The following is a 14,595-nucleotide window of genomic DNA, read 5'->3' as shown; positions in this document are numbered from 1 at the left end:
CATAAAACAAATGTTCTTATTTCCTCCTACCTCTCATTGTCTCTTGCCACATCCTACCAACTGAGCTTACCTCCACCTTTGTTGTTCACTATCTTCAACCAATAGTCCAACCAACCTCTTTATCAAGTATACCATTTTCCTGGAACTCCTGAACTCAACCAACCAACCCCAAGACATCCCAGTCATCATGGCAACTATTAATGTAGTCTCCCCATATGCCTCAATGCCCTTACCCTGAAGATTTCTCCTCTAGGTTTGTGTGTTGTCACAAACATTTGTAAATTACTCATCTACTTGCTTTCATTCTTCTTACCAGAAAGATGACTGTAGTGTTGAATCATGTTGAAAGGTTCCTACTGAAAAAAGAATTCATGTAATACTTGGTTAGGATGGGGATAAAGACTTTTCTTGGAGGTAAAATTCTTATATTTCTCTCATTAAGAATAATATTTTCTCTCCGTAGAAATGCAGCAGAATGCTGAATCAAGTAGTGTAATCGGGAGTGATGAAATAGTAGTGAGTGACAAGACAATACCAGTCCCTTTGTCAGATCCCACTTGGAGCAAGAGGCAGAGGAAGTCTGGTGACAGTGATTGGGTGAAGAAGTCCGCCATGAATGACGAGCTGTCAAATACCTCTCCGAACTGCAGGCAAAGGGTGGATTCCAATCGGGAAAAGATGAGGGACTCTCCAATGACAGATCCCATCCTGAGCCCACCACCAAATCTCAGGCAAAGTGGAAGGGGGAGCTCATCTTCAAACAAGAGGCAAAGGGATTCCGATGGAGGAGAGAAGATATCTGGTGGTTCAGATGGGACACCCAACAAGCGCCAAAGAATGGATGGGGATGGTGTGGCGCACTCCCCATTCCCCTCACCCTTCACTCCTGGTCGAATGCCCAGAATGGGTGTCCCACCTGGAATATCATCAGGAGCAGACCCATCTGTTTTGCTCACACCAACCAAGAATGCAGTCTGTGCCCTGAACGAACTTCGCCCTGGGCTCACTTACACGCTTGTGTCACAAGTGGGGCCCGTTCATGCTCCCCTTTTCACCATCAGCGTTGAGGCAAGTATATTTAATTATTATTGACAGTAGACTACTGATCCAGGTTGGTTTATGATGGCCCCAAGGTTAATCCCTGCTGTATTCCCAAGCCCCTAATGCTATGCATGTTATGCAGCGCTTAGAGAATGCTAAAAGCTGTTACATAATGAATCTTAAACCTCGTCATGAAGATGAGGTCTTGTGAATTATGGAAACCCTGAATATGTCCATTGGTTGGCGATGATTGGCTTAAACAGTCACAGTATTTGTGACAGATAAGATATGGCCACTGTCTGTCATGACTTAAGATCCATTGTAGAATGGCCTTGATACACTGTTTTACAATAAACCAGGGATCGTATTGGTTAGGTAAGGCCTAATTTGCACATTCAGGGGTGGGCACCCTTTTTGCTATGCAAGACCAGCTGGTGCCAAAGTAATGGCAGGCCTCAGAATTTTAATAAACTTTTCATGGTTACAAAAGCTGAATTGAAACTATTAGCTGGCCATAGGATGCTGATGAGTTCACTAGAAACTGGTATGCACACCACATCCTATGAAATTTCTGAAAAGAATTTGAAAGGAGAAGTGCAGCATCTACACTGTTAGGTTCTAATGTTTATACTGCCATATAATGCCTCGCCACAAATAAGTTCACTTTTTGGATTTAACTTTTTTGTGAATAAGTTAATGGTAAAAAATGAGTTCCTTTTCATTTTCAAATTTTCATGCAGTCTTAGCAGTTGGGATTTTACAGAGACTTAACATTGCACAAAGATGCAAAAAAATGGGCACTTTTTCTAGTCACGCCCCAGTAACCCAAACTAGAAGAATTCTATCCAACTTCTTCGCAATCTTATAATTCAAATAGAAATAAAATGAATGTTGAAGTGAATTTAATTCAAATTGGTGATTTTGTTTTCCTTCTAAAGGAGCTGAAACATCAGTTCACATAATTAAAAAATCTGATTTTATGTTGCCTTCACTTTTCAAGCAAAATAACCTCGAGTGCTTGAAACATGTATGAGGGGTGTTCAATAAATAATGGGAATTTGAGTTATTTGTAAAGAATTTTATTTGTTCATCTACAGTAATGTTTTCCCCTTCAAAGTAGCCCCCATTAGATGTTACACACTAATGCCAGCACTTTTTTCCATTCTTTGAAACAGTTCTGGAATATTTTGGCATAGCTTTTAGCTCTCTTAGCGATTCATTTTAAATCTTATCTATGTTTGTAAAATGACATCCCTGTAAGGTTCTATTTATTTGTGGGACAAAAAGGTCCCATGGGGCCATGTCTGGCAAAAATGGAGGCTGGGACATCATCATCCAAACATTCACAAACAAGCAGTGACCAGGTGCATTACCGTGGTAGTGCAAAAGCCATAAATTGTTTTGCCACAAATACAGGCTTTTTTTTAAATATCTTCATGCATTGAACTTGTAAATAGTACTATTTATTGATCGTTTCATCTTGTGGCAAGAAGTCATGGTATACTATGTGGAAATACAGAATTCCCATTAATTTTTTAACACACCTCGATTGTCTACCAGTTTCAATACAGTAAACACCATTATCAGCTTACACATAGGAAGGAGACTTCCCCACGTGGTTCCCTTTGGCTTTCATCTAAAAAGAAATCATCAATGTAGTAGGAGGTGAAATGATGAAGGGACAGAGATCATGGTGTCTTCCAGAATTCTATACTTCAAAGAAAGCTATTCTTCTCAATTTTAGCTTGCAAAATATCCTGAAGTGGGATGAAATCAAAGTTTTCAGTTGCTGGAAAACAATCCAGTTAGGTCACTACTTTTTGAAAGTTAATCAAAGGGTGTTGGCAGAATTTACTATAAGCATTGTTGTTTTTATTTGGTTGAGGAAATAGTGGAATACAGTAGTTGGGCTGCTGATCAGCATTGTGCTAGTGAGAAATATGAATGATTCAAAAAGGTTTGACTCCACAAATACCTAAAAGTTCCTTAAGGATTTTGAGGGCAAGTTCAATAAAATAATTTTCTGTCAAAGTTTCTTATTCTAATGCCACCAAAAAAAACTGATCACTCATCATGGGTTTGTGCATTTGATATTTGATCACCTTAAGTTCTTAATCTGGAATCCATCTTATTATTGCCCTCTCTGAAAATAAAGCAAAATTAGAAATATATCATGGGAAGTTCAGAGGTGCACAAGGATTTTACGTTGCTGTGTTCCAGGATGACCTGTGCACAAATTTCGTTCCTATGTTAACAAGATAGTATTGGTTTGTTAAAATCCCATGGACTTTTCAGAGGAAACAAAGAGATAAATAGATTATACAGATGCTCTGTGATTGCAATCCTGTTTGCACTCGTTGTGCTGTTGGTGAAGTTTTCCCATATTTTGACATTTCTCATTTGAATGTCATCATAAAAACTGAAAACCTTACTAGTAGACTTATGAAAATACGCATGCATCCTTTTCTATTGAATGAAAAATGGACTTGTTTAGAGGACTAGAAAATGGGCGTTTAGATGAGACAGAGAATAGTTTACAGTACAGAATTTGATTGTGCAATATGAAAAAGCAAAAAAGTGATTTGTTGAATTTTAACGTGGTAAGTAACTATGAGGAATGGAAATATTTCACATTTTCACTATCATTGATGTTTTTGGTGTCGTTTGAATGGTTTTGACCAAAAAACTAAGATGGCTGGCATCAGTCAATGGAGCAAGTAAAGGATATTCCATGATGATTTGAGAATAAAGCAAACATGCAGTTGTTCACAAGGTTAGCTTTGTTGGCTTATAGCTTCATCATGGAATGTGATAATGGGAGTGTCTGGAAAAAATTATTGTTGAATCGGATACTGCTGAAAAATTCATGAACGAATTCCCAATGTCAATTTTAAATGAAACTCTTATTGCAGGACAATGCACAATATGGGCCAAAGGGTTTTCTTTTGTGATGCATTCCTTAGGGCAAAATTGCAGCTGGCAATGTTTTACTTAAAAAATTTGGAGTAAACCATATTTCATGTAGGTGTTGAAGCCTTGACTTGGTGAACTCAAGCAAAGAGGTGATTGTCACTGGTTGGATCTAGAAGGGCAGAAGGCAAAATCATTTCAATTTTGGAATATTTTTCATACACTTTATATGAAACAACTTATAAGTACATCTACTTCAAGGCACGTCTTATATAACCTGTTCCTGGCCATGCACATCACCGAAAACAATTGTAATAAGGCCAAGATTTTCTATACTCCAGGACGTGTCGATTCCAGACTTATGTAGAAATCAAACTCTGCATTTTCACATTGATTAGGGAAGTTTTATTTTTTATTGCTTTGGAGAAGTGTTGAAACACAAAGAGCATAGTGTTTAAACATCTATTTTGCCCAATCTATCTTGTATCCATTTCACTATATTATCCATAACTAACTATCAAGATGGTACACATTGTCAGAGCTGTAGGCCTAAGGCATTATGTAGAGTATGTTGGCCTAAGGCATTATGTAGAGTATGTTGGCCCAAAGATCAGTTTTTCTTAGTTTTTAAATGACAGATGTCTTCATATAGATAAGATATACTATGCTTTATGTTGACAATATGACACAGTGACTGACTTCTAGCCCAGCGTTAGGTCAAATGTGTGTGAAACAGTGATCTTCAAGCTATGGCAGTTAGACTCTCAAAAAGTAGTTTATTTTCTGGCCAAATGTTGTAAATTTTTACATATTAATTGGCTTGTGGTGGAAAATGGTGAATATTATCCTTAAAAAAACCATGATTTGCCATGAATATCAACTCATTGATTGAGTGGTTACCTTTTGTTCTAATTTGTCTCCCAACTTGGATATTTAACTATTTATTTCTTCAGATTGTCATGTATGTTATCTGTTAACCATTTGATGATTAAAAGTAGAATGTCCAATGTTCTGTCCCAGCAGGGGAATAATTTGATTCTCTGCACGTCATAAGGAAAATATCTAACATGGAAATTGTGGTAGTGTATGAAATTTGTATACTTTGGTGTATTTGACCCTATCATTGTTGTATGTGCAAAATATTTTTCATGGTACAGAGGTTATTATATAACGTCTAATATATTGCGTCTAATCTAATGCACTTTATTATTGCTGTTAATGGGTCATAGAATCACTCATGAACTTAATCAAGCTCCTGCCAAAGCATGTAGTAATAGAGGAAACACACTTTCATTGGTTCATAAAGGAGAGAGATATATACAGTATCTGAATATGGCTAATACATTTAGTTTAGCATTGACTTTTGTTTCATAAATCTAATCTGCTTAGCAACTTATGCTGTTGGTATATAAGTTTTATTTTGAAAGTCCATTTAGCACTGCCAGTTGAGACATTTTTGCAAGTTCAATTCGCAACTTACACTGTTGGTGTATAAGTTTTATTCCGGAAGTCCATTAGGCTCTGAAAGTTGGTGACATTATTGCAAGCTCAATTTTAGTAAAGAAATGAGATGGATTGAAAACATTTTTAGGGAAAGTAATAGTATGTGGTGACTCAATTAGGGGCCCATATACAGGTATGCCCGGTATGTCACTGGGTCAGTTTATTATTATGAACTCTGTTTTTGTCTGCAAATCATTCTGGATATCATTAGGCTGGTCTGCTTTCCTCATGAAGCCATTGAATGTTTGTATAAATTCTTATTGTTGTTGCAGGTCAATGGGCAGTCATTCCGTGGCACTGGCCGATCCAAGAAAAGAGCCAAAAAGAGCGCTGCTGAAGCAGCTCTCCGTTCTTTTGTTCAGTTCAAAAACTCTGAGGAAGTGGCCCATGCCATGGGGATAGGAGGTGCACATCCTGGAAACCCTGGGTGGGTATACTATATGGACACCTCAGGAAAAATCACAATTGAAAACAATTGGTTGTTTTCCTATTTAAACTTTGTGGCATTGTTTTGGTTTCTTTCATAGTCTTAAATAGGATGGTTGAAGGCGGAGGGTTGTTTATTTTGAACATCTGCTGTATTTTATGGATGTTTCTTTTAGCAATAATGACTGCTGTCTGTGTGATAGATGGTTGTTTAGGTTCATTCAGATCGAATGGCAATATACTCTTTCAAATGCTTAACTGATTAGACTATAACATTAACATACAGAACTTTGGGGGCAAACAGTAACTTGTAATGGATGGTAAAGTTTTCCAGTATCTTCACGAAGATGTTGACAAATGAAATTTAATACATAATTTTCATGGTATATTTCAAATGTGTAGGTAGGCTGTGTTTTTATTCACTCTCATTTTTCTAATTTCATTTAATTTTTCATGATCATTGATCCAATTTACCAGTATTCAGTCTTTTCTAGATATATTTGCTTCTATTTTTTTCCGGAATATTTTTTGATGCTTAACATATTCTTCCATTATCATTTTTTTTGCTTTTATCCTTTCTACAAACATGAAAAGGTTCTGAGGACCTTGTGTAAATGAACAAAGGGAAAAAGGGCTGTCACCAACAGTGAAGTAGGTAGAATCACAGCAGTGGCATGAGAGGAAAAAAAGGGAATTCAGTAATGGTGGGCATCTATGGCACCATTTATGGGTAATAGAACTTGTGTTAGAATAGCACAAGATAGTTTCATGTTATAAGCTGCTGTTCTTGAGTATGTATTGTATTGCATTCTCTTAAAATGATGAATGATAAATTGTACACATGCTTTCAAGCTGGGTTAGCTACTTACGCAACTGTCGCATAAAACCTTAACCAATTATGTTGCATGGATGTGGAACATTTCATGTGTTGTTGATCAATTCAAATACTGTCGGTTGAAATCAACATTTTTGCTGATTGTAATGAATTATTCTTTTTCCAGTGCTCTAGATTTCACAATGGATGTGGTACACAATGAAGGGGGCTTGTACAATACATTTGCACCAGCACAAATCTCTGAGTCACGAAGTGGAAAACCATCATTGCTTCCTTCACACTTGCAAAGACGGTCACCACAAGAGGTAATGTCAAAGTTAATTTTATGAATGAACTGAAATTAAGTGCTCTATATTCATTCGCATTAACTGAACCATAAGTATCTGAAGTGTTAGTTTATCACATGTTTCAGAACTCCTTTTCATCTGTAGGAAACATGATAGTTGCTGTTCCACCCTAGTTTCCTTCAGAGTTAAGTCTTTTCAATGGAATACCTCTAGTAAGCAGTGGTTTATAAAGTTGTTATCTAGTCCAGAGAAAGATCTAGTCTTACCATTATCACTGCTTTCTTCTGTGTAAATGTTGTGTTACCATTTTTGTTCTTATGGGTTGTTGCCGCTATATTCCTTGATCTCCTAATTTGTTAGAGCTGTATATCCATCCAGGATATTTGGCTCCTCAGTGCCTGATTGAATGACCTCATCTTCTCCATCATTCTCATCCTGCTCTCTAATTGCTATGGCTACTCTAGTATTTAATCTAAAGGGGAATAATGAGATTGTTTTAAACTTTTAGGAAAAAAAGGGAAAATGCCAATTTCAATAAATGCTTTGAATTTGAATTGCAAATTCCCTATGAGGTAAATGCTTCATAAGTTTGGAGACCGGTTCATATTCAGTGTAGGTCATCATCACCTGCATAGGCCGTGGCAAAAACAAAGTTTATAGTGGTGCAAACATCAGTTATGCCAATAGCATGTTCTGTTTAATAATTACAAAATGTATCAACATGATCCAGTTCCAAACACTTAGAAGAAAAGTCCGATGAAACGTGTTAAGTCCATTTGGAAAATAGGTAAACTGGAATTTGAATATAAAAAATGATTGGGCAACTTAAATAGGCCAACTTAACTTACAGCAATCTGGATACTACTAAGAGTATTCCTAGAGCATAATTTCATGTTATCATCGCTCATATCAGGTCATCTCTCATGAACACCTCTTTGGTTATCCGGAAAACTACTATGATGTGTGTCTTCAGAAATAAAAGTAATATTGTCCTGGAACCGTGGTCAAATCAGCTAAATGCGGATGAAATGGCATATTAAAAAAAAAAAATGCCTTGAGAAGTATTAAAAGTTAAATTTTAGCTTTGCAGTCATAGTTGGTTTCATGTAGTGTTGTATCGTTCGTAGCTTCCTACAGCAGGTGAAAGTTCATGCTTATCTAATATAGTATTCATTTGAATTTAAATGCAAGTATAAAATAATAAGAAAAACTGTGTTTGTTTGCAATTTTCTTTCCCCAAAATACCTCTTTTCATCACCTTCCTCTCTCTACTGTCTTGTGTTAATGCGTAAGGAATTCAACCCAATATAGTCATCGCTATAGTCTGCCCAGGAACAAATATGAATAATTAACTCCAGAAAAAAAATTCTCATTGGTGGCCTATGCTCTTATAATGTTAAATGCTTCTCTTGTTAAAAATTATAAAGAAAACATCAGGAGAGAGAGTGGTTGACACCCAAGTTCTTATTTTGTTTCTATTTTAGAAAGAGTTAGCTCAGCAGGATTTTATTTATTAATTTAAACCACAATTTTATTTGCAGTCTCCTGTCTCTTTGGCACGTCCAAATGGTGTTTCACCACGTGGCAATTCTGGCACAGGTAAGCTTGAAACATGATATTTTGGAATCTGGAACTATTCAATCTTGTTTCAAGGTGACCTCAGCTGTGAGACATATGTGATATGATTTCCAGCTTTATCAATATCAGTCATAAAATGTTTTGCAGCACATAAGCAGGGAATTTCTTAAATTCAAACTTTTGATTTTGAAAGACTTTACTTTAACATTCTAATGGGTGTTAATTGTTAAGAACCTGCTTGCAAAATTGCAGAGAATATTTAAGGTTGCCCTGCTCATGAGCTAAAACTCCAATTTTGATGTATGATATTAATAAAACCAGCAATGATGTCATTAATGTTAATTACTAATAACTAATACAGGTATTCATCATAAAAATATAACCCTGTCAGTGGAAAAATTTCAAATTGTATTCTTCTTATTTATGCTGATATTCATTACCACATTTAAATGATGTTGGCAGGGCAGCATTTGCTAGGCAAATTTTTTTAAAATTTTCAATGCATGACTTTTCAATATTTTTCCATGGATTAGGAGTAGTTTTACTTAAAAGTGATTTCAACTTAATATTTTACTGCTGCTAAATCGTGGCTTAAATTTGGGCATTAAAATAATAAATTCTTTTGGAAAATTATTTTCAATTTTTGTGTATTTTATATCCAATCTAGGTCAATAGGTAGCCATTCATTCATTCTTGAATCACATGTGTGATACTAGATAGTGATAAATTAGTTCCCATTGGAATCAATTTAGAATTCATTCGGTGATTTATGTTACGATGAACAATGTGGTTTTATGTTGAAAATTATCCAAATTAGGTGGTGCTAGTCCAGTCAAGACATCTGCTGCCGTGAAGTTGGAGAGTTTGAGGGCAAGGGCTACTCAGCCAGGGGCAACCCCTCCCCCACCTTGCATCCTCTCCCCAGCAGACAAGGGTCCCGTAACAATGCTCAATGAGTTGCGCCCTGGTCTTAAGTAAGTATCCCATATAATATTTCATCCCAGTGGTTTTTTGGATTGAATTTTTTTTATATTAACCCTCAGTAGGGTCAACTTTTTCTAGCGTGTACATATATGTAACTCCTTAAAAATAAATGAAATGTTCTATTAAATTATGAAATATTTTGTATTTTTTGAACTCATAAATGGAAGAAATTAGAAAGCCAAAAATAAGTTATTTTCCAGTATTGAATCGGAAAAAGGTTCTAGTCATGTGTGCTGAGACATTTTTTTAATCTTGTAAATTTTGATTAATTTATTATAATCTATTGTTATGGCCAGCCTTAAATTTTCATTCATCATGCTAATCATTTCAATCTTGAAACAAATCTAAATTGGAATGTGAATGACATTGCATTATAAAAAGAAATGGGAGTGTTTAAAAGAGAAATTTTGGTGACGTGGTGTGTCGATGGTGTTTTTTGCAATCTTAAGTCATTTGTTGTATTATTTCTCTTCTTATGACACTAAGTAATTTAGAAAAATTTCAGGTAATTATAATAACACTCAATAGTTTTAGTAATTAGTAATTTAGTTTAGTAGTTTAGTTTAATTAGTAAGTTTTAGTAATTAGTAACAGCTTTAAAAAAAGAGGATGGGACACTAATCGTTGATGATAAGGAAAAGGCTAATACGTTTAATAATTGGTATGCAAGTGTATTTAAGGTTATGGTAAATAAAAAGGATCCTGTAGATTCATCTCTGAGTCAACAAGGAGGCAAAAAAATATTAAATACCAAAAGTATTAAAACGACGAGCGCAGAAATTTATAAAAAAATTATGAAAATGAGGGCAAATAAATCAAAAGGGCCAGATGGTATCTCAATTGACTTGCTTAAATTGGGCGGTAGTGTAGTTTCAAATTATATAAATCATTTATTCAATGTTACGTTAAACAATAATGCCCTGCCAAATGCTTGGAAGGAGGCATGTGTTACGCCAATTTTCAAAGGAGGAGATAAGGCACTAGTTGATAATTATAGACCGGTAAGCTTGACATTAGTTGTATGCAAGCTATTAGAAAAGATAATGGCTGATTATCTCTGGGACCTGTGGGAGAGTGAGAATTGGTTGTATAGTCGCCAATACGGTTTTAGAAAAGGGCACTCTTGTGAAACTCAGCTATTAGGGTTCTGCCAAGAAATGTTCGACTCTATGGATGCGGGAATAGAGGTGGATGCTATAATAGTCGACCTGTCAAAAGCCTTTGACAAAGTTGACCACGATCGCTTAATGCTTAAGATGGGCCAATTGCCACTACACACAGATGGAAGAGTAATCTCTTGGGTCAGAAATTTCATGGAAGGTCGAACACAAAGGGTAAAATTAGGAGAAGTGTATTCTGAAAAAGCAAGGGTAACATCGGGAGTCCCACAAGGAAGCGTACTTGGCCCGCTATTGTTTTTAATATATATAAATGATCTCCCAATAAATATTAATTCTCAGTTAAGACTTTTTGCAGACGACTGTATTATCTACAGGAAAGTCGAAAATGACAGAGACCGTGACAAACTTCAGAGGGACATTAATAAAATGGCAGATTGGGTGACAAAAAATGGGATGGATATTAATGTTAACAAATGCAAATCCATCACTTTTAGCAATAAGGTAAATGGAAACCATTGAGAATATAAATTCTCAGAAAATGTCATTCCTAGAAGTGATACTGTCAAATACTTAGGTGTATATTTAACTAAGGACTTAGGGTGGGGACTAAATGTGGAGTACATCTATAAGAAAGCTTTCAAAACTCTTCATTGGGTAATGAGAAACCTCAAAGGGAGCGTTAGAGCAACCAAGGAGAAGGCTTATCAGACCCTAGTAAGACCAATTTTAGAGTACGCTTCTCTTGTATGGGACCCTCATGAAGAAGGTCATATTAAAAAACTGGAAAAGGTGCAAAGAAAGGCTGCCCGATATGTACTGGGGAAGCATAGGAGGATGGAGAGTGTGTCTGACATGCTAGAAACGCTGGGCTGGGAACCTCTAGAATCTAGAAGAAAAGTAAGCAGACTTTGTGGAATGTTCCGAATTTTGAAGGGGGAGAAAGCTTGGGCAGATCTTAGGAAAGAGGCGGGGAACCCAAATTTTATTGGCAGAAATGATCACAAATTTAAGGTAAAATGCCGGGCACAGAGGACAAATAAAAAAAAAATTTTCTTTTCTAAATAGAACAATTGTTGAGTGGAACACCTTACCTGCAAAAATATTCGAGCCCTTTCCTAACAGAGTGTAAATTTTTAGAATAGATGTAAGGTATATATGTAAAAATTTGATTTATGTGTGGTGTATGGTATCATATGTTATAGCTTAATTTTTTTTATGTATCTTTTTTTTTTCTTGCTGATTAATGGTTGTAAATGGGATGAGGATTCACTTGTTTTGTTAAAGAGATCTGTGTTTGTCTGGTTTTATGTATTATCTTTTGCAATTATTTGGGACTTGTGTGCCACCTGACAGTGTCTATTAGCACATGTGTATTTATAATAATAATAATGTAGGCCAGGGATAGACTGGTAGATCGCGGTGTTCCCTGAACCTCTCTCGTCTATTAGCACATGTGTATTTATAATAATAATAATAATTAGTTCTATTTGGATTTGTAGGCTTTTATGAAAAATATAAGAATAATATTTCCAAAAAATATTGAAAGTTAAAATTGGGCTATTCTCTCATAGAGGGTTCAGAGTTGCATGTCTTCCACATCTCATTAAAGTATCCACACTTTTGGAAAATGTTTGATCCCAGATTCTATGCATGTAATTGCTGACATGTCAGCTTTCCCCCAGTGTTCAGTGGTTGGCAAAATAGGATAGATATCACTTAACCAACGAGAAAAGTAATGCCTATCATAGTTTCATAATATAGAGGTACATATATACTTTATTGTCATTTCTTCTTTCATAGGTATGAATGTCTGTCAGAGAATGGAGAACAATATGCCAAATTTACAATGAGTGTAGTCGTTGATGGTCAACAGTTCAAAGGAATGGGTGAGTCTGTTTCCGTTCAATGAGCACGTCCATTACTTTGCATTCATGTTGGCTTATTTATTTGTAATCTTTTTTCATTAGTGATTTATTTCTATGACCCCAGCTGATAATATGTTGTAGTTTTTGGTAACAACAATAATGCCTCTCTGTTAACGTGAAAAATGTGAAATGCAATAATGCCCATTACACAGAATGATCATGATTAAACAGGTGAAACTGGCATTGATCAATATTTTTGATTAATTATAGGTTTTAAACTTATGCACAGATACTTTTGCGGTACATGATGCAAGTACTAATTAACAAGATTGTAATCCATTGTGAATTGAAACAAATTCTCTTTTATACATCCATTACCATATTATGTAGAAATGGGTGTGCTGATTTCCTTTTAATCGGAAGAGCCACCAAACTTGTTCCACTCTCCAGTTTGAATTAAAATGGCCTTGGCCACCTTAAAGGTTCCTGCATAAGTACTTATAGGTGCCAAATTAGAGTAATTTCACTGCTTGTAATAATTTACTGCTTCCCTTCAAGCATGCTCATTGGCCAAAAATGGTACCACATTCACTGTGGTGTTGCTTTTACAATGAATTTAGGCATGAAAAAATATGCTGTTATCCCTGAATTTTAAATTATATTGCATCTATTAAATATGTGAATTTAATGTTCAAAATTCTTATTAAATTTATCATTAATGTGATAGTTGTCATGCTTCAGACATGGTTTCCCAATAGGTTATTGAAAATGAAATTAAAAATACAAAGTAACTTTCCACTGTTCTTTATTAGCGTACGACCGGTTTCAACGCTCAAGCGTCATCATCAGGTACCATGATGATGACGCTTAAGCGTTGAAACCGGTCGTACGCTAATAAAGAACAGTGGAAAGTTACTTTGTATTTTTAATTTCATTAACATGAATTTCCACAAGGTTGAGCCAGAAACAATTGAATATTTAGGTTATTGAAAATTGAAAATTTCAAGAAAAATAATGGGGAAACAAAATATTTTCCCAAATGCAAGCTCATATTGTCCTAGTCTTTTTAAGATGTGCCTCTTATAAAATAGAACACGTTTGTTAATAAATTTAGTGATGTAATGGTGATAAAGGGATTTTTCTTATTAATGGTTTAGGTAAAGATAAATTGTTTAGGTACACGTTTTTATGTGAAGGAAATAAATTAGTATCAGACATCCATAAATTCCATGCATCATAATCCCTTGCAATTATAAACACTTGTTTTAAAATTACTTGTTTGTCAAGTGGTTTCCATAGTAATATGTAATATTTTATTTTTATTTTTGATAATGAGAAAATAAGGAATCCATGTATATAATTTTTTTGAAAGAGTCCACTGCTACTTCTTTGAGACTCATACATTTGCATGTGTGGTGCACTGGTATTTCAGTGTCTGTTCACTCCTCATAAAACTTATTCCTGTGTTCTCCTTCAGGTCCGAGTAAGAAACTTGGGAAAGCAGCTGCAGCCAAGGCTGCATTAGCCAAAATGTTCAACATCACCTTCTCCCCATTCGCCTCACTTGTGGGTGGCCAGGGGTCACCAGCATCTCCACCATCTGCACTCATAGCATCTCCATCCCTTCTCCTTAAGAAACTTGCTGGTGATAGGATGTCAATGCCACAAACACTTGCTGATCACATTGCTTCGTAAGTGTACTTCTGATCATTTTTCACATTCATATTCAAATGCAGATACAGTAGTACTTGTCCACAGATGTTTATTTCTATGCTATGTTTCTAGATGTTACAACATCATCAGATTTAAAGACTTAATGTGGAGTTGGATACATGTACATAAACTGGTTTTGCATAGCTTTTTTGCATAGCTTTGACACAACTGTAGATCAGTATCCATTGAGAAGACTGGTAATGGTTGGGTGGAGTACAGTCAAGGTTGGTGAAGGCAGGGAGGCCAACAATATTGTGCTGGAAAGTGGTTGGTAATTAGGGGAGTGCACCAAAGATTAGTGTGGGGAGGCGAATCGGCAGGAGTTGGATGGT

At 35.6% G+C, this 14,595-nt stretch overlaps 1 protein-coding gene across 3 annotated transcripts in view; it reads left to right on the top strand.

Annotated features, from left to right (window-relative positions):
- Adar (Adenosine deaminase acting on RNA) overlaps positions 1 to 14,595 on the top strand; it is a 72,390-nt gene that overhangs the window by 6,342 nt on the left and 51,453 nt on the right. For all 3 annotated transcript variants that reach the window (XM_071594813.1, XM_071594812.1, XM_071594811.1), the window contains exons 3-9: positions 464 to 1,068; positions 5,727 to 5,881; positions 6,882 to 7,020; positions 8,544 to 8,601; positions 9,398 to 9,554; positions 12,486 to 12,571; positions 14,028 to 14,241. In XM_071594813.1, the coding sequence (XP_071450914.1) occupies positions 464 to 1,068; positions 5,727 to 5,881; positions 6,882 to 7,020; positions 8,544 to 8,601; positions 9,398 to 9,554; positions 12,486 to 12,571; positions 14,028 to 14,241 (1,414 nt within the window). The remainder of the gene's footprint in view (positions 1 to 463; positions 1,069 to 5,726; positions 5,882 to 6,881; positions 7,021 to 8,543; positions 8,602 to 9,397; positions 9,555 to 12,485; positions 12,572 to 14,027; positions 14,242 to 14,595) is intronic.

Source organism: Hetaerina americana, unplaced genomic scaffold (genome assembly GCF_022747635.1).
Source record: "Hetaerina americana unplaced genomic scaffold, ioHetAmer1.1.p SCAF_7, whole genome shotgun sequence".
In the NCBI taxonomy this organism is placed as follows: Eukaryota; Metazoa; Arthropoda; class Insecta; order Odonata; family Calopterygidae; genus Hetaerina; species Hetaerina americana.
This window is presented reverse-complemented; position numbering and strand designations above follow the sequence as displayed.